The sequence below is a fragment of the Triturus cristatus genome, chromosome 4_1 (genome assembly GCF_964204655.1).
Source record: "Triturus cristatus chromosome 4_1, aTriCri1.1, whole genome shotgun sequence".
In the NCBI taxonomy this organism is placed as follows: domain Eukaryota; kingdom Metazoa; phylum Chordata; class Amphibia; order Caudata; family Salamandridae; genus Triturus; species Triturus cristatus.
Genome location: NC_140585.1, coordinates 26,305,813 through 26,331,344, shown reverse-complemented (window position 1 = coordinate 26,331,344; position 25,532 = coordinate 26,305,813). Strand labels below are relative to the sequence as shown.

The following is a 25,532-nucleotide window of genomic DNA, read 5'->3' as shown; positions in this document are numbered from 1 at the left end:
ACATCTGACACTAATTCGATATGGTGTTGTTCCCAACAAGGTTTTTATGTGTGCTATGCCTTGGTCACACTTCAAGGTGAGGTATTGAAGAATTAACCACACGGTAGACTCTGTTTTTTCCGATTTAGCAGACTTTTTGCTGCATTATGGTCATTTCAGTGCTTGCTAGGTTTGCGTTAGCGTTATTAGCGTTGTAACCGTTTCAAATTTCGTGATGCTGCAGTTTTACGCGGTTTATGGTTGGGACATCCTAATCTCATGGTGGGTGGACATCACAGGTTATCCCTTACATGAGGGTGGTTCTCGTCTTGGTGGGTTGTTTCCCACCTCTGTGTGTTCTGGTGACATTACTTATGTGGTTTTGTGTCGTGATCAATCTGTGTAAGTCGTCTTGCGCTGCACGTTTGGTCTGCACTTTTGCTTTCATGTTGTTCTGTGTAAGTCATACCGCGCTTCAGATGTGTGTGTAAGTTGCCCTGCGCATCACGTGTTGTCCTGTGCAAGTCACCCTGCGCTTCAGGTGTTGTGTGCAAGTCACCCTGTGCGTCACATGTTGTCCTGTGTAAGTCGCCCGCACTTCAGATGTGGTAGTGTGTAAGTCGCCCTGCGCCTCACTGTGTGTACCCTGTATGTGGTCCATTTTGTGGTACACGTGTGTTTTTGGTTCACCCTTGTTGTCTGTTTCTGGCCTTGGTTGTTAGTCGTGGGGTGTGTCCACCCTTCTCTACATCATTTTCCAATTTGTTTGGGGGGGGGGGGGGGTTATTGCTTCCAATATTATTTATTATTGCTTGGTATTTATTATTGCTTGACTATTTTATTCCTTCCCAAAGGTACGCAGTCTTTCTACTCTGGCGAAGTTGCGATTTGCTTGGCTTCTGAGTTTTTACATTGTTGGTGATTTAATAATTAAATGTCTCAATAATTTTTTATGAGGGAGGATGGGGGATATTGTTGCTCAATTGTAGGATGCTGTATTTTAACCATCCTTGGTCTTAATGGTTTTATCTCTTGTGATGTTCTGTCTTTATTGCTGCATTCTAGAGCTTTGCACCATTACTCACTTTTACTCATTTCAACCACTCATCTTTACATCAGCGGGTACCCATTTCGAGTAGCAACTTACCATCAACCACTGTTCCGAGGCACGGCCCCACACCCACCGCTGAGGATTGAACAGTGGAGGATACAACTGCAACACTACCATCTGGAGCACGTGTATCGCCCGAGGTCAAAACATCCTGGGGATTTCCTCTCCCGACACCCGCCAGGTCCACAAGAAGCAGACGTCGACAGTGAAGCAAAGGCCGAAGAATAGGTCAACATGGTCTCCCAATGGTCATGCCCCCGTGCCCTCACCACCAAGGATAACAAGGAAGTGACCGAAGGCGACCCTATTCTGGCCAAGGTGATGGACTTTCTGCAGAAAGGATTGTGGGAGAGCTTCCTGTGCAACCCCAATAACTGGTGCAGCCAAGACCAGGAACGTCTCGGGAAATTATGGAGGGTGTGGGACAAACTAAGTTCAGCAGCTGACGGTCTAGTGCTAGGAGGATCCCAAATTGTGATCCAGCTTGGTCTCCAGGAGAGAGACACAGCCCTCGCCCACGAGCGTTTCCTAGGAACGGTGCGGGTGAAGTTATGCATGAGGGAGAAGGTGTGGTTCCCCAGGCTAGAAGCAGCCATAGATAGCCTGGTACAAAACGGTTGCCCCTGTCAGCTCACAAGCACCCAAGAGCAACCCGCACCTGTAATAACGGACAAACCTGCCCCGGCGCTGTGGTCTTGAGTAAGTCTCGATTTCTGAAGCATCCCAGATGGGAGAGTAACCGCAGTACTCCTCAACAGTTATTCCTAATATCCACTAGTCGAAGTACTAGACTCCACGTCATTCGCACACGTTACCAGTTCTAGAGAAAACATTTGCAGTGTTCGGCCTGCCACATGAGCACAAGACAGACAGTGGTTCCCCCAGTCCACGGAGGAGAGTTCAAAGACCTACTCAAGTTGATGGGCTTACTCCGCCAATAGATCACCCCCCAATGGCCACAAGGCAACGGTGAAGCCAAACTCTTCATGCGTACACTGAATAAGATATTGCACATCGCTGTGGCAGAGCAAGCCGACCCAGAGACAACGCTGCAACAGCTCCTGCATGAATACTACAGCACCCCTTATTGCAAGACCCAAAGGTCCCCCTGGTCCTCAATGCTAACTGGACACAGACGAGACACCATCCCCATGGCTGAAGGCTGGGTCCCGCCATCATAAGAGCCAGCCAACACCCAAACTCAACCAACCCAGAACAATGAGCGAGCCAGCCAATGGAGAGGGGCCAAGCCTAGAGTCATTGCACTGGGGAGCTCAGTTCTAATTGGAACCGCCGTGCAGAATGGAAGTTCAAGACAGCCTACGAAAGCAGGCACCGGGACTGTACTGCTATTGCTGCCGAGCGTGGAACCAAAGTAGTCACCAGGAATGTATCCTGGTTCTGGAAAGTTCAACAGTCAGAAAAAGGGAGTGTTAGTCCCGAGGATACGGCGGTCAGAGATTCCTTGGACGGAGAGACTTCCCATCTTCGCTCGATAGAGTTAAGCCTGACAGTCTCTCCTGAACCATCAACAACCACGACTGAAGAGACCGAGGAGTTGACCAGCAAAGCCATAAATCAAGTCATTAATCCCACCAACGGCATTACAACTGGAGGCCGAACCCAACACCTATTCAGAGACTTAGAGACTGTTTGCGAATGTAGTTTGGATACGGTTTTGGGAAGGAATGTCATGACCAGAGTCCCGCAAGAGCTGAACCCGGGGCCTGGCACGGAAGGGCATACGAACATTGTATCACCCTCTGGCCAGGCGTAGCCAGAGAATGTAAATAAAGGGGCGAGGATCACTCATGGTCCTTCCGCCTGTACTCGCTATATGGGGTGTGTCTCAGTAATTGCACTGCTCGGAGTTGGCCCTATCACTGCCCGCGGCTAGCGTCGTAACAGGCAGCGACAGCTCCCTAATGCAATGAAGAGACAGGGGTGCCATTGCCCCTCAGGGCTATAAGTCAGAAAGGAGGCCCCTCGGGGCACTACCCGGTGCCACTCACCCGCTGCACCCCTCACAGCTTTGCCTGCTGTACCCCAGGCTTGGACGAGCCGGTCTAATCAGACACCACTTTATAAAACCAAAACTTCTGAATCTTGTCAGATCATTCCAAACACTGCTGTCTGTGGTCGGGGTGCCAGCCTAGCGCCCCAAAAAGTACCCGTGAGGAATTGCACGGTGATAGGGGACCGGTGTGCACAACCCCAGAATACCCCCTGTGTTAATACAAGGAATCTGTGTTCACCACTGCAAATCACCTGCTGTGCTAATACAAGGACTCCGTGTGCGCCACCCCAAATCACCCTGTGTGTAAATATTAGGACAGTGTGCACCACCTCTGATCACCCTCTGTGTGTAAATATTATAAATCAGTGTGCACCACCTCAGATCACCCTCTGTGTGTAAATATTATAAATCAGTGTGCACCACCTCTGATCACCCTCTGTGTGTAAATATTATGACAGTGTGCACCACCTCAGATCACCCTCTGTGTGTAAATATTATAAATCAGTGTGCACCACCTCTGATCACCCTCTGTGTGTAAATATTATAAATCAGTGTGCACCACCTCAGATCACCCTCTGTGTGTAAATATTATGACAGTGTGCACCACCTCAGATCACCCTCTGTGTGTAACTATTATGACAGTGTGCACCACCTCAGATCACCCTCTGTGTAAATATTATGACAGTGTGCACCACCTCAGATCACCCTCTGTGTGTAAATATTATGACAGTGTGCACCACCTCAGATCACCCTCTGTGTGTAAATATTAGACAGTGTGCACCACCTCAGATCACCCTCTGTGTGTAAATATTATGACAGTGTGCACCACCTCAGATCACCCTGTGTGTAAATATTAGACAGTGTGCACCACCTCAGATCACCCTCTGTGTTACTACAAGGAATCAGTGTGCAACACCCCTAGGTCCTACGCCTGTGCATGTGACCTGTGTACAAATCCCTTCAGTGCAGGGAGTTTATGTATTAGTTCATGTAACCTCCGTGAAACACATCTAGGTCCTGGGTCTTTTTATGATGCTACATGTGACCTGTGTGCTACACCCCAAGGCGCTGCATCTTCATGTGTTAGTAGGTGTGACCAGCGTGCAACATCCTTCAGAACTGGACCTTTATGTGTGAGTGTATGAGAGTTGTGTGCCTCACCCTGCAGTGCTAGGCCTTACTGTGTTAGTACATGTGACCTGCGTGCAACATCCCACAGGACTGGGCCTTACTGTGTTAGTACATGTGACCTGCGTGCGAAATCCCACAATACAGGGTCTTTATGTGTTAGTACATGTGACCTGCGTGCAACATCCCACAGGACTGGGCCTTACTGTGTTAGTACATGTGACCTGCGTGCAACATCCCACAGTACTGGGGCTTTGTGTGTTAGTACATGTGACCTGTGTGCAACATCCAACAGTACTGGGCCTTACTGTGTTAGTACATGTGACCTGCGTGCAACATCCCACAGGACTGGGCCTTACTGTGTTAGTACATGTGACCTGCGTGCAACATCCCACAGTACTGGGGCTTTGTGTGTTAGTACATGTGACCTGTGTGCAACATCCAACAGTACTGGGCCTTACTGTGTTAGTACATGTGACCTGCGTGCAACATCCCACAGTACTGGGCCTTACTGTGTTAGTACATGTGACCTGCGTGCAACATCCCACAGTACTGGGCCTTACTGTGTTAGTACATGTGACCTGCGTGCAACACCGCTAACTTACAAGATTTATGTGCAACTCCCTCTCGTGGCCGGGACTTCAGTGGTGACATGTGACAACTGTGAGCAAAGCTGGGTTTCTTGGCACTGAGCTGGCCTTTCAAGCTACTATGGCTCTCTGTGAATAAAGACTTCCTTTTACTATGTCTCCCAGCATGCACTGGGGATGAACGGGACAGCAGTGCAGCTCCACCCCCTTCGATAAACTTCCTGTGAAACTCTTAATGTGGTAATGCGCGAGACATTGGTGGAGCACCCCAAATAGCGCTTCTGTGTCCTCTGAGCGCCTTTATGTTGTAATGCACATTACATGTGAGAAACACTTCCCCCGGCCCCACAGGACTCCTGTGGGACTTAGCGTGGTAATACACGGTGTGTGCCACACGACCCCAACCCAGCCACCGCCCCCCCGAAGAAACAAGAAACCTCATTCCAGCACCAATAACTAACATACCAAGCATGGAATGCTTATGGACAAGACAGAGGCTGCACGGACACCTCTATACTTATGCTTTATTGACTATAAGGCCGTACTTGATCACGTCAACCGCTCTAAACTATGGTCCAAACTGCACAGATGGGGGCTGCCACAACCCTTATTAAATTTGTTAATAAACTTGCATACAGATACATGGCTGCAGGTGAAGTTAGGCAACGGAACTTTCCTGTCGAGGCGTATGCCCATGGAAAAAAGGCTGATACCGGGTTGTGTTTTAGCGCAGACTCTCTTCAACCTATATATAGCTGACTTAGTACCACTTCTAATCAGCTGCAACTTACATGCCCCAAAACAAGGAGACATTTTGATAGCTTGCCTCCTGTACGCGGATGATATAGCCCCGATTAGCAAAACAAAAGTAGGGCTGCAACATCTTTAAAATGCAACGCGAGACTTCTCTAAAGCAACGATTTAACGATCAATCTGGATAAAACTAGAACTATGATAATCAGGAAAAAATGGTGTCAAACTGGAGCTTGGTGCTGGGGAGCAACTAAAATTTAGGATACCGCGGAATACAAATATCTGGGTGTGAAGTTGGATTATAGGGGGACGCTTTTTGGCACAGAAGAACAGCATCAAGCCTAAAGGCCTAGTATTGGCTACCACTCTAGAATCGCTAAACTCTGAACGGACGGGACCCTCAATCCTTCCCTTGATCGAGGTGGTCTGGGCAAAGCTGTTGCCAACAATTACCTATGGCAGCGAGGCCCAGAAAGGCAGAGACGCAAAAATACTTGATGCCACAGTAACAACAGCATACAGGGTCTTCTTGGGCTGCCCAAACACCCTTCGCAAATTAGACTTGAATTTGGCGTTCAAAAAACAAACAGTTGCAAGACAAGGGGCCTTCATTATCGCATGGGACAAAGTGTGAAAAGCTCCGCATTGCACACTAAATGAACTATGGAAGGAGCTACAACAACACCACAACGCCCGCTGCGATGTATCTTACAGCAGCTTAAACAGGATGGGGCTATGGCAGCTTTGGGAAACAACAACAACTTGCACCTTTTTAAAAAAAACTAGCTTGGAAGACAGTGAAACACCTTTCCTTGCTGGAGGACAAGGCCTCATTGACAAAAAGAGCCCATGGTTGGATGGCATTGAAGACAGACAGAGCTGGCCGCTCAAGCCTACTTCAACCTGGGTTATGACAAAAACATACAAATTGCTTTCATGAAGTACAGACGGGGGCTCTCCCCTGTGTAGAGCACCTTCCTCCCTGGCTAAGAGAGGAGGCGGGCTCGGCGTGCCGCTTATGTGGCTCAGCAGCTGAAGATCTGCCGCATTTACTGTGCTCCCGCAAAACACTACCCAAGGAACGGAAACAACTGCTGAAGCAGCACTTCAACCGGCGGGGGATCCCCACCAGGAGACAAGCTCTGCTGGCATGCTTCGCACCCAATGACCCGCAACTGAACTGTAGTCTGGTGAAGTATCGGAGACTGTGCGAAAGCAAAATGCCTGAAATACTGACATAAGGAGCCAAGCCACCAAATCCTTGGGCAAACTTCCAAAGTTCAATAAAAAACTTTGTATCTGAAGCACAAGGTGGTCGAGTAGCACAGCACCCGAGGGCAAGAGTCATGGAGCTGCTGGCATTCTTATAAGGGTTGATCTGCCAAAGCCAAATGGGCATGCCAATGCTTGGCGAACGGTCTCTTGACCCACTGGAATGCTCATCATAGTACTTGGACAGAGATTAGACACTTCGTTGGTCCTGCTGCTTATTTACAGACTTATTTCTTTTAACAGGTTTTAAAGAGAAGAATCGCGAAGGCCTGAGCTGCAGATGTATATATTTTTGTTGTTGATAATGTTGTCTTGCAACGGTTTTAATTAACTATGCAAATAAATTAACCTAATCTAATCATTCCAGCACCACTTGTGCCGTTTATTCCCACTTCTACCACTGCTTCCTTTACACAAGGGTTTACAAACTCAATGAAGAAGAAGGTGTCAGAGGGGGCACTTACCTTGCACGGGGAAGTAGGTGATGGTGTACTGCGCCACTGCAAGAAAAGAGAGAACAAGTTACACACCGTAGAGTAAGTAGGGAGGCTGGCAGAGTGTGGCCGTGCAAGAAGAGGTTAGGGTGGACTCATGCGAGGGTTCAAGCCTGGGTGTGTGTACAAGAGCACACAGTGTATGTGCGAGTAACCACAGTGATTGTGTGTGAGCGAGAATGTAGTCCAAGTGCAAGTAGTGGGGGTGCCCTAAAGTTGTTGTAAGGAGGGGGAGTGGTTGCTCTTGCGTCAGGTTCCCACAACAGCACCTTTTCTCACCTGTGGCCCCATAACTTTCCTGGTTCGATTCTTAGGTGGAGCCTACCGGATAGCAGCCGCAAAGATATATAAAGTGGTTTCCCCAGACCTTTCCCGGCCATAAAACCCACCAATTGCTTTCTATTATCTTGTTTTATCGTCAAGTACATTTGCTTGCTTTCTATTGGCTTGTATTAGTGCCCATTGCATTTGCTTGCTTTCTATTGGATGACTTTGCTGGTTTCAACCTGCTCACCGGGTGTCTGTCCCTCCCATGGAGCATAGCCTCTTTACTATCCCTATGACTCATTGGCTACAATGCTCTTTCAGCATTTTTTAAAAAGATTTGTTTTACACTCCATGAGAGTGCATTTGTTGTCCGGCTCTCTCCCCCATGTTCTTTTCTCCCCCTTACACATTGCTCTCCCTTGCCCATGTGATTCTCTTCCACCACCCACACTCATGTTGCTTTCTCTCATCTATGTGCTTCCCCCGCCATGGTCCTCTTTGCTTTCTTTCACCCATGTATTTCTCCCTTTGCCCCCAGGAACCCTCCCTTGTGTTGCTTCTTTCGCCACCTGCTATGTTGCTTCAGCCCCACCTGCTCCTCTACCAAGTTATCGGTTTCTGTTTTTTTTTCTTCTTTTAAAACTGCTTTCGTGCTACTTTTTTTTTTAACTTACTGCTCTCTTTTTTGGTAAATAAAAAGAAAAATATATGCCCCTGTCATTTTTTAGAGGCGTGCAATGCAATACAGCATGGCTAAAAAACATTGGTGAAATAAATTGGTCTCTTAGGCGAGACCTATTGGCTTTGCCAATGCTTGGTCCAACTGCATGCTCTGAGAAGCCGCCAGGGGTCCTACACTAGTGCTCACCATGACAGCCCTAGACTGGGGGTAGGGGGGGGGGGGGGGGGAGGGGGGAGGTGGAGGAGTTGGGGAGGTACCAAAAGGGCTCCTCTGCTTAAAGCAGGAGCGAGGAACCTATATTTCCTGGTGACCGGGAGACACCCTGGCTGGTACAGACTTGAGCGTTAAAGGTGCAATCTGATCACTGTCTGTGGAAGGTGTGTAAAATCCCTGTAGGCCTCTATATGAGGCCCTTTTTAGGTCTCTCCTAGCGACGCAGCGCATGCGCTGCTCGCTGGGTGAGATCTATTGTCGCCGATTTTTTTTTTGAAGGGGGACAGGAGATCTGCACGCGATGGGTGTTTCAGCACAACGCGCGCATGGCGCTGTCCCTTTCCCTCCCTAGCGTGAGGCCGGAAGTGATGTTCCTCAGGTAATGTTGACAGTCGGGCCGAGCCTGGCTGCTAAGGTTCACGTGATGGCTGCAGCGGTGAGAGTCTTGCGGACCAGGAGCCGAGGCAGCCTCTGGAGGGGTGGGATGACAGAAGCGGGAGGAGGGAGGTATTTCCGAGCCACCATTACATCCGCTCTCGTCCCACTCCAGCTGTGGGCGAGCCACTGGGGCTGCTCGAGTTAGATGCCGGGCTCAGCTCGAGGTGCTCTTCTAACCTCCAGCCAAGGTTTCACTGGAGGAGATGCGACCCAGTGGCTACAGCTCCTGGCCATGTAACACGGAGAGCCAGGTTCCAATTAGGCTTTCGCTCACCACCCTGTGAGATCGGGCTACTCTCCCTTTACTCAAGAAAAAAAGTGTAAATTAGTCTGTTACAAAGCCCTGTTAAATTCTTGGGGCAAGATAATTCGTTCTATTTAAACCCTCCGATTTAATTGATCCCGTTTTCAATGCCATATTATATTCTTTTTAAGTTTAAAGTTTATTAAAGGAAAAGTTGAAGCAAAAACATATGAGAAAAAACATTATATAAGTGAAAAACAATCTTAGAGAAGCATAAAATCAAAACAATTAAAAGCTTATTTCTAATAATCGGAAAGGGAAATAGAGGGGGGGGGGTAGGGAGAAATCAATATACCTATTACAATAATTCTTTATAACAGTAAGAAGAAAGGCAATATCTAAAATCTTAATCTCTTATTCAAATACAAAGACATTAACAACATTATAATCATAAATTATAAAAACAAAGGAGTAGTACTAATATTATATCGAAACAACCTAGGTGAAAAGACAAGTAGTTCATGGAGGTTTTCTGACTTCATCAGGAAGATTAGCGGAGGATAAGGCTATATCAGTTAAATACGTGGATAGAGGGAGCCAAAAGAGATCTCTTAATGGATATGGGAGTGACATTGCTTGTATCCAGTGTATGGTGAAAACAAACAGCATTCCACCATGCTTTGAAAGTAACTTTGTTAATTACATTCTAACTACCATCCCACCCCTCAGTTACAAACCCCCCTGCCCCTTACCCCCCCCAACCAATCTAACCGGTATGGTGTCCTGCAGTGGTTTAAGAGATAGCGAGCCAGAGCAGTACTGTCAGCAGAGAGCAGTAGGTCTCGCAAATGTGTGCATGTGTGGCGCTAGGACGCGACAGGGAAGCCCAGATGTGTGTCTAGGAGGCTCTCCACAGTCAACAGCCCTGTGCTTGCATGCAGTCCCTGCCTGGCACTATCCCAGTGTGTCAGCTCCCTGGCCTTTCAGGGAATCATCTTCTCTCAGTTCATCGAACAGACCCTCCCACGCTCGCGCAACATCTATGGATCCCATGCCTTTTTGCTTCTCTGAGGAACATGAGGTTTTCAAATACTTGCCATTTAAGCATTTTCTACCTCCGCAGATGTCCATTTGAGAGTGATCTGTCGCTTAGCCAGGATAAAAGCTAGATCTATAAATTTACCCATGTGTTTGTGATTACCAGGCCGGAACCTAACCAGCACAACTGCCCCAGAGTCCCAACGATGATGCGGTCTGTGATGGCATTGATCAGAGCACAAATATTTCCCCAGCAGGAGGTGAGCTGTGGGATGTCCCAAGCCATATGTAACTGATCTGCCCCAAGGGCCCTGCACCTAGGGCACAGACTTGCGGGAAGAATGTATCGATTTTTGCCAGGTGTAATGTACTCTGTATGTAAGAAATGAAAGTTAATCAGTTTAAACCTCTCACTCCGAGACCTTCAGTGTCCTATCCAGTATTTTCCCCCAGGCATCATCTGCAATAGATGTCCCCACAACGGTCTCACTTATCCTTCAGTGCATCCAAAGGGGCATCTCTTTCAGTGTTGAGGGAGCCGATGCAATCCCAGTATCTCCAGAAGAGGAGAAAGTAAAATGGGAAAACTGATGCGTCTTACGCTCTCTGACTTTCCCCTGACCACTTACGTCTAATACCTGCCACCGACGCCCCATGTACAAGAGGTCTCGCATTCACGTGAGTTTGAGCTATTGACATTGCAATAGGACAATGCCTTTTAATTTTGTTTTTAAAACATAAATAAAAGGCAGTCATTTACAATACCAATAGCTTAAACTCTGGTAAATGCGAGACCTATTGCATTGCAAATGCTTGTTACTCCTTTCCCTGTGTGTAAAGAGTGCTGCAATGTGTGGCTGAGAGCCTTGCTAGAGGAGGTGTATGTGGCAATAACATGGTTTCCCACTAGAGGGCAAGTGTCTGCCCCTCACCAAATGCCAGGACCAAAAACAGAAGCCGTGTCGAGGTCTGGCTTTGGCTGAAATACACATTTGTTCTAGCCATATAAGCAGGTGTATTACCCAATGCGAGAGGTTGTGAAATTAATTCTCTGCTGAATATTTGGGGGCCTATTTCTGAAAGTGCAGCGTCACTTTTGCACCATGCAAAGTGGTTCATGCGTAAAGCCTTCCAAGGTTGCTTTGTGGCCTCATAAATCACGAGTAAGGAAACGCAGCTCAAAGTGCTGCGCCCCTTGCTCGGCACCAGAGGCGTTTCATGGGCATTGCTGTGGGTTTTCCCACTGAGCTCAATGGTTTTTGATGCTGCCCCAGATTTACAAAGGAGGGATGTAAACCTGGGGACGTGCCAAACGTTACGCCTCCCGAGGCGAGGCGTAACGGGAAGAAATATATATCACATAGTTTCCTCTTCCCATGTGTGCTGTATTTTTCAGCACACATTGAAAAAGGAAAAACACCTCCCAGGATTGTTTGTGCAGGAAGGTGCCCCTTCATGCACAAAAGCAATCCTGCTGACACAACAGGCACCCTTGCACCATAGTGCAAGGGTACCTACGTTGGTGCTAGGCTTCTGAACAGTGCCAGCGCAGGGAGAAATGACAGGAATGCACGGTATTGCATAAATAAGGAGCTTTCCTGCCCTTTCACTTTGGTGTAGGACAGCGCTGCCCTACTCCAGAACCCCATACATGAGGCCTTCGGTTTCCAAGGTTGCTATGCTGCTGCCCTCGAGCTAAGCTGGGACGAATATTTGAGACCATAATTGATGTGATAATTAAACACCTGCTAAAATCGGACTCCACTGAGACAGAATTGATCAGATGTGGTAGATATCACTCAGCTACTTGTTTTTTGGGCAGAACGTGGATTGTGCTGTTTTCTGCCCTAAAATCTTCATATATCATCTATAAGTGTATCTTTGGAAACGTGGGGCAAGTTTGAGATTGCAAGAGTGGCAGGTTTCACTGAAGACACTAAAATATTCTCAAGTACGAACACTACACCAGTTTATACCACGGTGTCACTAAGGCCCGTTTCACTACAGCTCACTATCACCAGTGGAAGCGTCCGGGAACACCAGTCAATATATTAAAGTGGGCTCTTGATTAATGCAGCCATCAGGACAGCTCTAGCAATGGCTGAGGCCTGGAGATGCAACCATTACACCGGTCCAGGTGAGCCCGGAAGTGTTAAGCAGTACAGGAGTGTCCAGGTGAGCCCTGGAGAACCAAGCAGCACAGGAGTGTCCAGGTGAGCCCTGGAGAACCAAGCAGCACAGGTGTGTCCAGGTGAGCCCTGGAGAACCAAGCAGCACAGGTGTGTCCAGGTGGACCCTAGAGTTACAAACATGACAGGTGCCTAGGTGAGCCCTGGAGTACCAAGCATTATACCTGTTCAGGTAAGCCCAGAAGTGCCAACCAGCACACATGTTCAGATGAGCCCTGGAGTGCCAAGCCGCACAAGTGTGTCCAGGTGAGCCCTGGAAAGCCAAGCCGCACAAGTGTCCAGGTGTGTCCTGGAAAGCCAAGCCGCACAAGTGTGTCCAGGTGAGCCCTGGAAAGCCAAGCCGCACAAGTGTGTGCAGGTGAGCCCGGGAAAGCCAAGCCGCACAAGTGTGTGCAGGTGAGCCCTGGAGTGCAAGCAGCCCAGGTGTGTCCAGGTGAACCCTGGAGTGCCAAAGAGCACAGGTGTGTCCAGGAGAGCCTAGAAGTGCCAAGCTGCACAGTGTGTCCAGGTGAGCCCTGGAGGCCAAGCAGCACAGTGTGTCCAGGTGAGCCCTGGAGGCCAAGCAGCACCCTTGTGCGTGTGAGCCCTGGAGTGCAAGCAACACAGGTGTTTCCAGGTGAGCCTTGGAGTGTCAAAAAGCACAGGTGTATCCAAGTGAGACCTGGAGTGCTAAGCAGCACAGGTGTATCCAGGTGAGCCCTAGAGTGCTAAGCATCACACCTGCCCAGGTGAGCCCAGAAGTCCCAAGCAGCACAGGTGTGTCCAATTGAGCCCTGTAGTGCCAAGGAGCATGTGTGCCAGGAGAGATTGGAAGTGCCAAGCTGCATAGGTGTTGTCCAGGTGGCCCCGGGAGTGCCAAAGGTGTTTCTAGGTGAACCCTGAAGTGTCAAGCAGCACAGTTGTGTCCAGGTGAGCCCGGGAGTGCCAAGCACCACAGGTGTACCCCGGTGAGCCCAGGAGTGTCATGCAGCACAGGTGTGTCCAGGTGAGACCTGCCGTGCCAAGGAGCACAGGTGTGTTCAGGTAAGCCATGGAGTGCAAAGCAGCACAGTTGTGTACAGTTGAGACATGGAGTGCCAAGGAGCATGGATGTGTCCAGGTGAGCCCGGGAGTGCCTAGCAGCACAAGTGTGTCCAGGTGAACCCGGGAGTGCCAAGCAGCACAGGTGGGCCATGGAGTGTCAAGCAGCCAATGTGTCCTAGTGAGCTCTGGAATGCTAAGCAGCACACATGTCCAGGTGAGCCCAAAAGTGCCCAGTGGCACAGGTGTGTCCATGTGAGCCCTGAAGTGCCAAGCATAAGACCCGTCTAGGTGAGCCCGGAAGTGCCAAGCAGCACAGGTGTCCATGTGAGCTATGGAGTGCCAAGCAGCACCTGTGCTCGGAGGGTTGGAATGCCAAGAAACATAGGTATTCAGATGAGCCCTGAAGTGCCAAGCAGCACACGTGTGCAGTAAGCCAAGTAGTGCCAAGCAGCACGTGTCAGGTGATTGTTGCAGTTCTCAGAAGCACAGGTTTGTCTAGGGGATTGTTGGACCTGGCCCTTTTTGCAGGTTCACCCCTAAACTTTTTGCATTTCTCCCAGCCTTTTCTTGGTGCAGCGTTAGTGGTTTTAGGCCTCTAGGCGCTTTTACACTGCTGTTCAGTATGAAGTGTGTGCGCTCTGTGTTACATTTGGTGAGATTGGCCTGCCCTCCCAGAGGGATGCATTGTGGATTCCCTGCTAAGTGTGTGTCAGTGGTAATTCCTGTTAGGGGAGGAGCAGTGTGGTCAAGTCTAGTATGTATGAAATTGTGAGAATGAATGCTGTGCAATGGTGTGCGCAGATCCGTCATGACTATATGAGAAATACCACTTTTAGAAGTTGGCATTTCTGTGTGCTATGTGCCTGCCTGCCTGATGTGTATTGGCTGTCTGGTATTGGAAGGTCAGGGCAGGCTGAGCCAGACCTGGGTTGAATGGAGAGGTCTTGTTAGATTCGGAGTCTCTGGTTGGTGCAGGTATGCACTCGACAAGCAGGGACCCTCTCCTCTAAGTCAGGGCAAAGGATTGCTCTCAGCAGACAACCCCTGCTCACCCTCTAGGTAGTGTGGCGCAAGCAGTCAGGCTCCTCTCTAGAGCACATATGGTTAAGCTCTTGCAATGTCCCACAATAGTCACCAACCGACCACACAGAGGAGCCAGACTGTATTTGTAAAAATAAAGCTCTTTATATAAAATTCTTCAAGCAGGCTTTTAAATACAGACTTCAGACTTTAAACACGGTTCCAGTTACTTGTTATAACTTCAGATACCACAGTTCTTCTTAGTTCAAGTTGGGTGCTGTCTGCACCTCTTTGGGGTCTGTGCGCGTCGCAGCGCTCTTCGTACGTGTCGTACCGCTCTTCGGGACGATCCCTACTACATCTCACGCTTCCCGCGTGAGCAAGCGTACGGGGCCGGGATCTCTAGGCAGTACGGGCCGTACGGGTTGCCTATGCGGATGTGTACAGTTCTTTGTGAGGCACCCATACGTTGGAGGTCCAATAGCGCACAGTTCCCTGCTCTGCAGCCGTGCGCTTCAAGTACGCTTGGAGTTCAGACGCGCACAAGTTAGATTACGCTCCAGCCGTACGCTGGGGCTTTCAACAGCGCACAGTACCTTATTTCTTGTTGGGGATTCGAGGCGACTTCAGTAGTCGTAGAGGGGGCGTCCCACGTCGCGGTCCCGCTTCATAGAGTGCAGCGATGCGTGGTGGGGCGCCTCTTGACTCCAGCGTCCGTCGCGATGCTGAGGAAGGCGGGGCGGCGGCTTGGGGTGAATTCAGCGGCGAGGTGCTGCCGACAGGGTATCGTCCAGGAGAGTCGAACTCAGGTGCGGGCGATCTTTGCGGTGGGCTCTACGGCTCAGGGGCCACAGAGACTCGATGCTTGGACCGGACGGTCCTTTCTTGCGGTGCGAGCTCCGGCTTGAGGGGGCAGCAGTTTGTGATGCTCCGGCCAGGCGGGGCAGGCCGTTACGGTGCTCACTGCTGCACAGTCGTCCAGGGGTCACGTTGCTCGGCGGGATGAGGGCGCACAGGTTCTCCGAGTGCAGGACAGGTTCCTAGTCACACTCAGGTCTCTGGAGTCAGCGCTGAAGGGGGCATTCACCAGCAGCAGCTTCCTTTCTTCCAGGGAGGGGTAGCGCCCACTGTTCCTGGGGCGCAGTTCAGGGGGAAAGTTCACAAGCAAGCCCTTGGAGATTGTTCATAAACACAAGTTGAAAATAAAGTCTCTCAGTCTTTTCCTCTCCTTCCAGCAGCAAGGCACCCACCACAGGCCAGTCTCTCAGGCTTAGAGACAGTACTCCTCCATGCAGCTTTTCCAGGTCCTTCTCTTCGGGCAGAGGTTCTTCTTGGCATAAACAGGATCTGATTTCTTAGGAGCAGGGCACCTTCTTTTATACACAGGTTCTTTGTGACCAGGGGGCCTGTGCCTGGCTCAGTCCGGTTTTGGAGCACTTTGTTGTGGGGACTCTGCGCTTTCCTTTCAGCAGCAGGGCAGAGACACCAGCCGCTCCACAGGGGGCGGAGCCAGCATTGTGGTGGCAGAGCACAGCCCTATTCAGAGTCAAGGTGTTCTCCTCCCACCCATCCTGGTGTAATCTCTCTACCCACCACCTGGCAGCCAGCCTGTCTCCTGGAATTCCCCAGCCCTGGCCCCCACTGAAACTAGGCAGCACACACACAGCAGAGGCGGACTGAAATGGTTAGGCAAGTAAATACTAACTTTCTAAAAGTAGTATTTACAAACACAGGATATTAAAATAAACTTTACTAAAAGAAGTATTTCATTATTCTGAGTTCAGGCATACTAAACTTGACTTTCTACCATGCTCTGAGTCCGCTGGGATTATAGAGTGTAATAATTCCAGCAGCCCATTCTGGCCTATGGAGAGCAGGTAGCCTTTCAATAGTGAAAAACGAAAATGGCTGTAATTCACTATCAGGACATGCCACACACATCAGGGCAGATCCTACCTTATGCCTACAATGCACCCTGCCCTTGGGCCTACCATAGGGGTGACTAATATGTAGTTAAGGGAAGGTTTAGGGACTGGCAAGTAGGTGCACTTGCGCAGTCAGCATGACAGTACTGGACTGCACACAGGTTCTGCAATGGCGGCCCGGGTGAAGAGAAGAGGCGCAGAGAGAAGCCGGGCTCCCGTGAGCAGTTGGGAGCCCCGGCGCCGAAATAGACGTCCCGATCCAAGCCCCGGTGAGTGAGGGCTGGGCTGGATACATGGCCAGTATCTTTTCGTTTCCATGAGCAGACCTGCCGTCGCAGGCCACTCCAACGTTACCTGCAAAGTTTGTTTGCAAGCCCCGTGGTGGGGGTGGGAAGGGGGATCCAGAGGGCACCGTGATGCCGGGCCCCTTTTAGGGATATGGTTACAGCTGCCCCGCTTGCTAGAGAGCAGCTGCCACGTCTTTGGGGTCATGTTTGCCGAGAGAGCCCCAGTGGGGCTCCGAGGGCATAGTCGTGCCAGGGCCCCTTCCCCGGATCCTCAGCTGCATCGCACAAGCGCAGGCAGCGGCAACATTTTTGCACATTGATTCAGAGGGCACCTGAAGAGCCCCGGCCTCATTTGATATTCACAGCTACCCAGCAAGTAGTGGGCAGCTGCAACGTTAGGTCTACGCAATTGCGCCCATGGATTCTGCTGCCTGGGCAGCCGCCCTGACATTTGACAGAGGGCATTTGAGAAGGCCGGTTGGCCAGGGAGTGGGGGGGGGGGGGGGGGGGACAGTTAGGAGGTTTACAGGGCGCCAGGCCCTAATGTGGTGATAGGAAATGTGATGCATGTAGTACGATTCATGCACCCTGCTTTATTCTCCAAGGTGGTTTATGTATGGGGATTATTGCATAATGTGTCTAGGTTTATGTATTTTACGCCTAGTGTAATGATGACTGTTTAATATGACTTAGGATGGCCAAATGTGTTTCTTACTTGCGAGGCCCATTGGCTTAGTTGATGACTGGACAAGGTAGTATGTTAGCGATGCCCATTGATTTATTCCCTACTGTGGTCTATGCTAGTGAGATTACTCCCTAACGTGAGTTATGCTTAGGAGGTTATGGTCTAATACGTTTAGACTTCGGAGAAGATTGCATAATGTGTTTATGCTGGTGAGGTTGGCGCAGAATGTATTTCACGCCTGAATGTGATACTGTGCATAATATGGTCTATGTTACAGGATGATGCGGAGTACAGTGTTTGCCAGTAATTACTGGTTGTTCTACGTTTATTCCATATGTCCTTACTTTTACTATTCTTACAAAGTGATGATTCTGACAGAGGTCCATGTGGCCCTGTTAGGTGTATATAATCCCATGTAAATATTGCCCAGTGCCAGTTGGCACAGTGTATATTGTGCGATTACCATCTAATGTGTTTTATGATGATACAAAGGCTATTTTTGATATAACCTTGTGTGGAGTTCCTTTTGTGGTGTGCCTAGTATGTTGCGCAAATGCTTTACACATGGCCTCCGGGATAAGCCTGACTGCTCGTGCCAAGCTACCAAGGGGGTGAGCAGGGGTTATCTTTGGCGTGTAACTCCCTTACCCTGACTAGAGTGGTGGTATCCGCCTGGCTTTGGCACAAGCCTTAGCCAACCAGAAATCCCATGTTAGACCTGGCACCTTGGCGTGAGTCTCCCTTCCACTTTGTCGCTGTGCCTCATGTGTTTTTATGGTGTTGGCCGCTCAGAGCACTGTGCCACTGCCAGCCAGTGCCACAGTGCAAGTGCTCCCTAGGTAAAATGTATATGCTGGTTGGATTCCACGATTGGCTTATTTGGTTTACTGTCAGACCCAAGTAAAGTGCACCAGGAGTGCCAGGGCTTGTGAATGCCAATGCTGCTGGTGGACTTGCAGCACTGGTTGTGCCACCCACAGAAGCGGCCTAGTAAAATGTGTCTACGGTCTGCCATTGCAGAACCTGCGTGCAGTCTGGTACTGTCATGCTGACTGGATAGGTGCACACACTTACCAGTCCCTAAACCTTCCCTTAACTTCATATTAGTCACCCCTATGGTAGGCCCAAGGGCAGGGTGCATTGCAAGCATAAGGTAGGACAAGCCCTGATGTGTGTGGCATGTCCGAATAGTGAATTACAGCCATTTTCGTTTTTCACTATTGTAAGGCTACCTGCTCTCCATAGGCCAGAATGGGCTGTTAGAATTGTTACATTATATGATCTTAACAGACCCAGGGAACATGGTAGATATTCGAGTTTAGTATGACTGAACTCAGAATAATAAAATACATCTTTTAGTAAAGTTTATTTTAATATTCTGTGTTTGCAAATACCACTTTTAGAAAGTTGGTATTTGCTTGCTTGACCATTTCAGCCCGCCTCTGCTATGATGTGTATCTGCCTGTCTGGTTGTGTGAGTGACAGGGCTGGGGAAACCCAGAGGGGCAGGGCTAGGTAGCCTGGTGGTGAATAGGAAGATTGGCAGTCAGATGGGAGGGAGGAGTACACCTGGGCTCTGAATAGGGCTGTGCTCTGCCACCACAATGCTGGCTCTACCTCCTGTGGAGCGGCTGATGTCTCTGCCCTGCAGCCTGAATAGAAAGGCAGAGTCATGTCAACAGAGTGCTCAAGAACTGGTTTGGACTGGGCAAAGGCCCCTCTACCCCAGAGGAACAAAGGAATTAGGGGTATAAGTATTGGGACCCTGCTCCCAAGAAATTAGATCCTGCTGAAACAAGAAGAACCTCTGCCAGAAGAGAAGGAACTGGGAAAGCTGTAGGAGGATCCCTGACCTGGGGGATTGGCCTGCAGTGGTTGCCTTGCTGCTGAAGGAGAGGAGAAAGACTACTAAAGACTTTGCTTCAACTTGTGCTTTAAAAAGGAGCTACAAGGGCTTGAACTGAGCTTTCCCCCTGAACGAAGTGCCAGGACCAGTGGACTTCACCCCCCGCTCCCCAGAGTCTTTTGGAAGTGACTGCTGCTGTTGTTGGGCCTTCTGAGGGACTGCGTGTCAAGGAGCTGGAAGCGCGATGCAAGGAAGAGAAGCGTGCCGCTGTCGAGCATCTCGCAAAGGGTGTCGCCGCTGCAGCATCGCATCGAGCGGAAGAGGCTCGCATCATTCCAGAAGTGTCTTGCAACGCCGAAGAAGCGTGTCGCCATCGTGGCTGTCGCATTGGACCGCATCGAGAGAAGAGTCTCGCAGCGAGGAAGAAGCGTGTCGCCATCGCAGCCATCGTAGTTGTCGCATTGCACCGCAACCAGAAAAGTGCCTCGCATCCACGGAGAAGCGTGCCGCCGGAGCCGCTGCATCTCGCAGAAGGGGTGTCGCCGCTGTAGCATCGCATCGAGCGGAAGCGTCTCACAACGTCGGAGAGGAGTGCCGCTGCTAAGGCCGCTGTCGTCGCATCTCATCATGGGTGACGCCGCTGTAGCTGACGCATCGAGTCGAGTCTTCTTGCAACATCGGAGAAGCGCACCGCATCTGGAAGATCCCGCCTTTATTTTTTTAGCACCAAGAACTTCAACGCATCTGCATCGCTGCAACACTTTCGTTGCCCTGCGTGTCGCATCTAAGGTACATTGACTTAAAGTGTCGCATTTAAGAACTTAAGAGAAACTAAGCAATCTTTTACCAACTAAGCAACCGTATTGTGTATTTTTAATCGTTTAATGGTCGTGATAATCCTATATAAAGAATCCTTATTTTTAATATAAATACCTGTGTGGTGTCCATTTGTAGTGTTGTCACTTGGTTACTGTATGTGTTCACAAATGCTTAACCTAGAACGCTCTGAGATAAGCCTGGTCTGCTCGCGCCAAGCTACCTAGAGGGTGAGCAGGGGTTGTTTTAGTAGTGTAACCCCTTACCCCGACCAGAGAACCCGGATTCTAACATCCCATTTCTAACAGGGCTCCTTGGAGTGCCAAGCAGCATAGGTGTGTCCAGATGATCCCTCGAGTGGCAAGAAAAATAGGTATCCAGATGAGCCCTGGAGTGCCAAGAAGACCATGTGTCCAGAAGAGCCCGAAAATGCCAAGCAGTACATGTGTCCAGAAGAGCCCTGGAGTGCCAAGAAGCACAGGGGTTCAGGCGAGCCCTGGAACGTGCAGGTAGCACAGGTGTGTCCAGAGAAGCCAGCCATGGAGTGCTAAGCAGCCCAGGTATCCGGGTGAGGCCGGGAGTGCCAAGCAGCAGAGGTGTGTTCAGGTGTGCCCTGGAGTGCCAAGCAGCACAGATGTGTCCAGGTAAGCCTGGGAGTGCCAAGCAGCACAGATGTGTCCAGGTAAGCCTGGGAGTGCCAAGAAACACAGGTGTGTCCAGATCAGCCCTGGAGTGCCAAGCTGCATAGATGTGTCCAGATCAGCCCTGGAGTGCCAAGCAGCATAGACGTGTCCAGGTAAGCCTGGGAGTGCCAAGCAGCATAGACGTGTCCAGGTAAGCCTGGGAGTGCCAAGCTGCACAGATGTGTCCAGGTGAGCAAGCACAGGTGTATCCAGGTGAGCCCTGGAGTGCCAAGCAGCTCAGATGTGCCTAGGTGATCCCTGGAGTGCCAAGCAGCTCAGGTGTCAAGGTGAGCCTGGGACTACCATGAGCCACACCTGTCAGGTGAGTCCTGGAGTACCAAGCAGCACAGGTGTCCAGGCGAGACCAGGAGAGTCAAGGACCATGGATCTGTCCAGGTGAGCCCTGGGGTGCCAAGCAGCACAGATGTGTGCACGTGACACTGACTGCTAAGATGCACACCTGTCCAGGTAATCCTGCAATTGCCTAGCAGCACAAGTGTGTCAAGGTGAACCCGGGAGTGCCAAGCTGCACAGGTGTGTTCAAGTGAGCACAGTAGTGCCAAGCAGCACCCATTGTGCAGGTGTGTCCAAGTGAGCCCTAGAATGAAAAGCAGTTAGCATGCTCAAGCTAGCCGTGAGTGCCCAGCTACAGATGGGATCAAGCAAGCCCCGGAGTACCAAGTAGCAGGTGTACCAATCAGTTGGCTTGTCTAGGTAGCCTTGAGGGCAAACAGCAAATGTACATAGGTGTGCACCCACATACTTGGCACACATTGCTGTCAGTGTGCACAGTTAAGTCCTTTTGTAGATGTGCACAGGTTAGCCGTGCTGCAGTTGTGCACAGGGAAGCTTTGCTGTCAGTGTGCACAGGGAAGTCCTGTTGTGAGTTTACACTGTGAAACCCTGCTGCCAGTGTGCACGGGGAAGTCCTGCTGCGGGTGTGCACAGGGACATCCTGCTGCGCGTGTGCACAGGGACGTCCTGCTGCGCGTGTGCACAGGGACGTCCTGCTGCGCGTGTGCACAGGGACGTCCTGCTGCGCGTGTGCACAGGGACGTCCTGCTGCGCGTGTGCACAGGGACGTCCTGCTGCGCGTGTGCACAGGGACGTCCTGCTGCGCGTGTGCACAGGGACGTCCTGCTGCGCGTGTGCACAGGGACGTCCTGCTGCGCGTGTGCACAGGGACGTCCTGCTGCGATTTTCCACTGGGAAACCCTTCTGCGTGTGTGCACGAAGTTCTGCTATGGGTGTGCACAGGGACGTCCTGCTGCGAGTTCGCACTGGTTACCCATCCTGTGGGTGTGCACATTAACATGTAAGGGGGTTACACTACTAAACAACCCCTGCTCACCCTCTAGGTAGCTTGGCGCGAGCAGACAAGGCTTATCTCAGAGCGTTATAGGTTAAGAATTTGTGAACACATACAGTAACCAAGTGACAACACTACAAATGGACACCACACAGGTATTTATATTAAAAATAAGGATTCTTTATATAGCCCTGCTGTTGGTGTGCACAGGGAAGCCTTGCTATAAATGAGTGAGGGCAGGGCACAAGTCGAGTCTACCCCCTCTTTTCATGGACACCGTCTACCCAGCCAAGAAGTTGTGTCCCACAGAAATATGATAAACTAGTCCCGGCCTCATTCTCAGACACCGGGACACATTCAGCAGCGCCTGCACGTTGTTCCCAGCAGCAGGGTTCAGGTGAGGGGGCTTCGTTATTTTACATTCCAGGTGGGCCCAAAACAAAGGCCGAATTGAAGGGACTACCAGGCCACCTTGTGTTGGAATATCCTGGCTGTGAGCCGTCGGAAGCCTCACACCTCGATGCCAATGCAGTGAGGGAAAATGAAGGCTCGCGGCTGGTTATTACTTCGCAGGTACTTAAGAGACGTAGGGCTTTGACATTGTTCAGTTCCTCTATATGAGAGATCTGCGCGCCCTGTAAAGATATCAGAGGTGTTGGTTTGTTCCAGTATTTACGCAAATAATTTAAAAACCGCTCTTTTATTGCGCTGCTTGTCGCAGGGCAGGGCCTCACAGCGCTTTACATCCCACGTACACGTTATGTATTGAGAGTACATCAAATGTGTGTAAATCAATGTACAGGATGTGTACAGGCGCGCAACACCCATTGGACTCAAAATGCTTAAGCCCCCCCCCCCCGTCGTGTGTGGCAGCCCGGGATGAGACACCTTCCCGGGCAAAAAAGCAGCCGCACCCGAGCATTTAACAGGTCTTTAAAAGACCATTTGCATGTTAATGAGGCCTCGCTGTTGTTTCACCCCTTTAAGAGCCCCTGCAGCTCCACTCTGCCTATTGCTTAAAGTTCAACCCCCCCCCGAAATTTTTGCTCAGCCCCCCCCCCCCCCGAAATTTGGCTCTAGTTGCGCCTCTATTGTGTTGCATAAGACAGTGAGGGATACAGGGTGTAGGAGTCACGTGTCCTTCATAGTTCACTCTGCAATATTAGAAGCATTACAATTTATGACCCTCAAGAAACAAAGGGGGTCTTAAAGGCAGTAACCCACTTAAATGAAATACAAATCTGCACTTGCATACTACATAATGTGCTCTGCAGGAAAAACCATTAACCTTCTCTGCTACTTTGATTCAAAACTGGGACTAGACAAAGCACAGCTCTCCCCAGCAAACAAGTTCACCAGCAGAGTTAGCTTCCCATCAGACAGCAGGATTCCCCGAGATTCACTGGCACACAAATCTCTCCAGCAGGTGCCTTAACCCCATCAGATACTTTGAAATGCAGACTTTGCAACCGATTACGCAGAACAGACTCACTGCCACGTTTATCCTTTTACCAATTTCTTTGTGGCATGCTTTAAAAAATAAATATAAACATTGAGGCCCCGATTTTGCGTCAGTTTTGGCACACCTCCCACCCAAAACCCCCCTTTGCTAAATATTGTAATACGCTCAAATGTGCTCACGATAGTCCCCCTAAACATATGTCTGAGCTCCTAAGATCTGAGGTCTCCTTGTGATGTCACTTCCTGTGAGGTCACGAGTTGGGATGACAGTTCTTGCCATGCCACCACAAGCGATGCCACGTGCCGTGATGTCATGCGCTGTGATGTCACACGCCATGTGGTCACTTGAATATTGCCTATCTAGGTTTGGGCCCCCACTATTGGTTTAGTAAAAGGATACCCTACTGGAGGTGTGCACAGGTTAACTCTGCTCCTTACCTTGTGTTAACCCTGCTCCCGGGCGTGCACAGGTCAACCCTGCTCCCGGGCGTGCACAGGTCAACCCTGCTCCCGGGCGTGCACAGGTCAACCCTGCTCCCGGGCGTGCACAGGTCAACCCTGCTCCCGGGAGTGCACAGGTCAACCCTGCTCCCGGGAGTGCACAGGTCAACCCTGCTCCCGGGAGTGCACAGGTCAACCCTGCCAGTCCTGCAGCAACTGTGTGAACTGAAGACAAACTCACTGAGTGCTTGCTCCTGTCGATGAGCCTCGGCGCTGCTGGCTGCGTCCTCTGCTGGTGTCTGGCTCCCTCTGCTGGTGTCTGCCGCCCACGGATGGTGTCTGCCTCCCTCTGCTGCTGGTTTCCGGGTGCACACTGATCCCCCCCCTTCGCTCCTCCTTTTATCTGATCTGTGCTGCTGAGTCACGGTGAGAAGATGGAGGACAGAGAGCACGGGCTCGCAGCCAGAGAGGGAGTGACCAGAGGGCGTGACCAGGAGGGAGGGTCCGAGGCAGGTAGGGAAGTGCCTGCTAAAGGTCAAAGGTTTATGAAGCAGCAGCCGCAGGCAGTGCACAGAATACACACTGCTGACCATTGGAGATCAGGTACAGCAGCAGCGCTGACTGAGGCCGCTTCTAGGCGCTCTGCTTTCAGAACATTTACCGGTCACGGTCCCTTTAAGAGCTCTACGGCCCAGCTGGGGAAGATGCTGGCCGAGGTGGAGAGGAGGGATGCACACGAGTGGGGTTCATTTTATCCACCTACATACTTATTGGCTTCAGACACACGGCCTCTCGCGCCCCCCCAACTTCTCTCCATGTCTACTTGCAGCTCTCACTTCCCCCTCACACTACTCCAGCTAGACTAATCTTTGCCTTGCTCTCTCTTTCCCAATCCTCTATCTCTCTTCTTGCTTCTGACACTTTCTTTCCTCACCTCTGTTCCTCCCCTTCTGGCTTTCCTCCCTCAGTTTATCGCTCCTCCTCCCCCCTCACCTCTTCTTCTATCCCTCCTCTCTGTCCTTTTTTTCCTCCACTCGTTCTTCCCCTCCCTTATCTCCCTCCCTCCATCTGACTCACTGACTGTTCCACTTCTTCTCTCACCTCTCAGTTCTCTCCCTACCTCCATCTGACAATCGGAATGCCCGCTTTTACTCTCCCTTCTCACTTCTCTCCCTCCCTCCCTTGACACACACACACTGACCGCCCGCTTCTCCTGTTTCGCCCTCACTTCTCTCCCTCCCTCCCTTAACACACTGACTGCCCACTTGTACTTTCCCCTCTCACTTCTATCCCTACATCCCTCTGGTACACTGACCACCCGCTTTTATCCCCGCCCCTTCCATTTATCTCTCTCCCTACCTCCCTCCTACACACTGACCACCCGCTTCTACTCCCCCTCCCATTTATCTCTCTCTCTCCCTCCCTCTGACACACTGACCATCTGCTTCTACTCCCCCCCTCTCACTTCTCTCCCTTAACACACTGACTGCCTGCTTCTTGCTCCCATCTTCTCTCTCCTCTCACTTCTCTCCCTTGCTCCCTCTGACACACTGACCGCCCGCTTCTACTCCCCCTCTCACTTCTCTCCCTCCCTCTGACACACTGACCGCCCGCTTCTACT

At 50.6% G+C, this 25,532-nt stretch overlaps 1 protein-coding gene across 3 annotated transcripts in view; it reads right to left on the bottom strand.

Annotated features, from left to right (window-relative positions):
- LOC146839359 (glutathione S-transferase P 1-like) overlaps window positions 1–25,100 on the bottom strand; it is a 54,030-nt gene extending 28,930 nt beyond the window's left edge. Inside the window, exons 1-2 of one of the 3 annotated variants that reach the window (XM_085651356.1) lie at window positions 24,153–25,100; window positions 7,315–7,350 (exon numbers count right to left, since the gene is read on the bottom strand). In XM_085651356.1, coding sequence (XP_085507482.1) covers window positions 7,315–7,350; window positions 24,153–24,504 — 388 coding nt within the window. In that variant the 5' untranslated portion in view covers window positions 24,505–25,100. Of the gene's footprint in view, window positions 1–7,314; window positions 7,351–23,908 lie in introns of all 3 variants that reach the window. The other 2 variants (XM_085651359.1, XM_085651357.1) reach the window with 2 other exon arrangements.
- Between the last annotated feature and the right edge of the window lie 432 nt (window positions 25,101–25,532).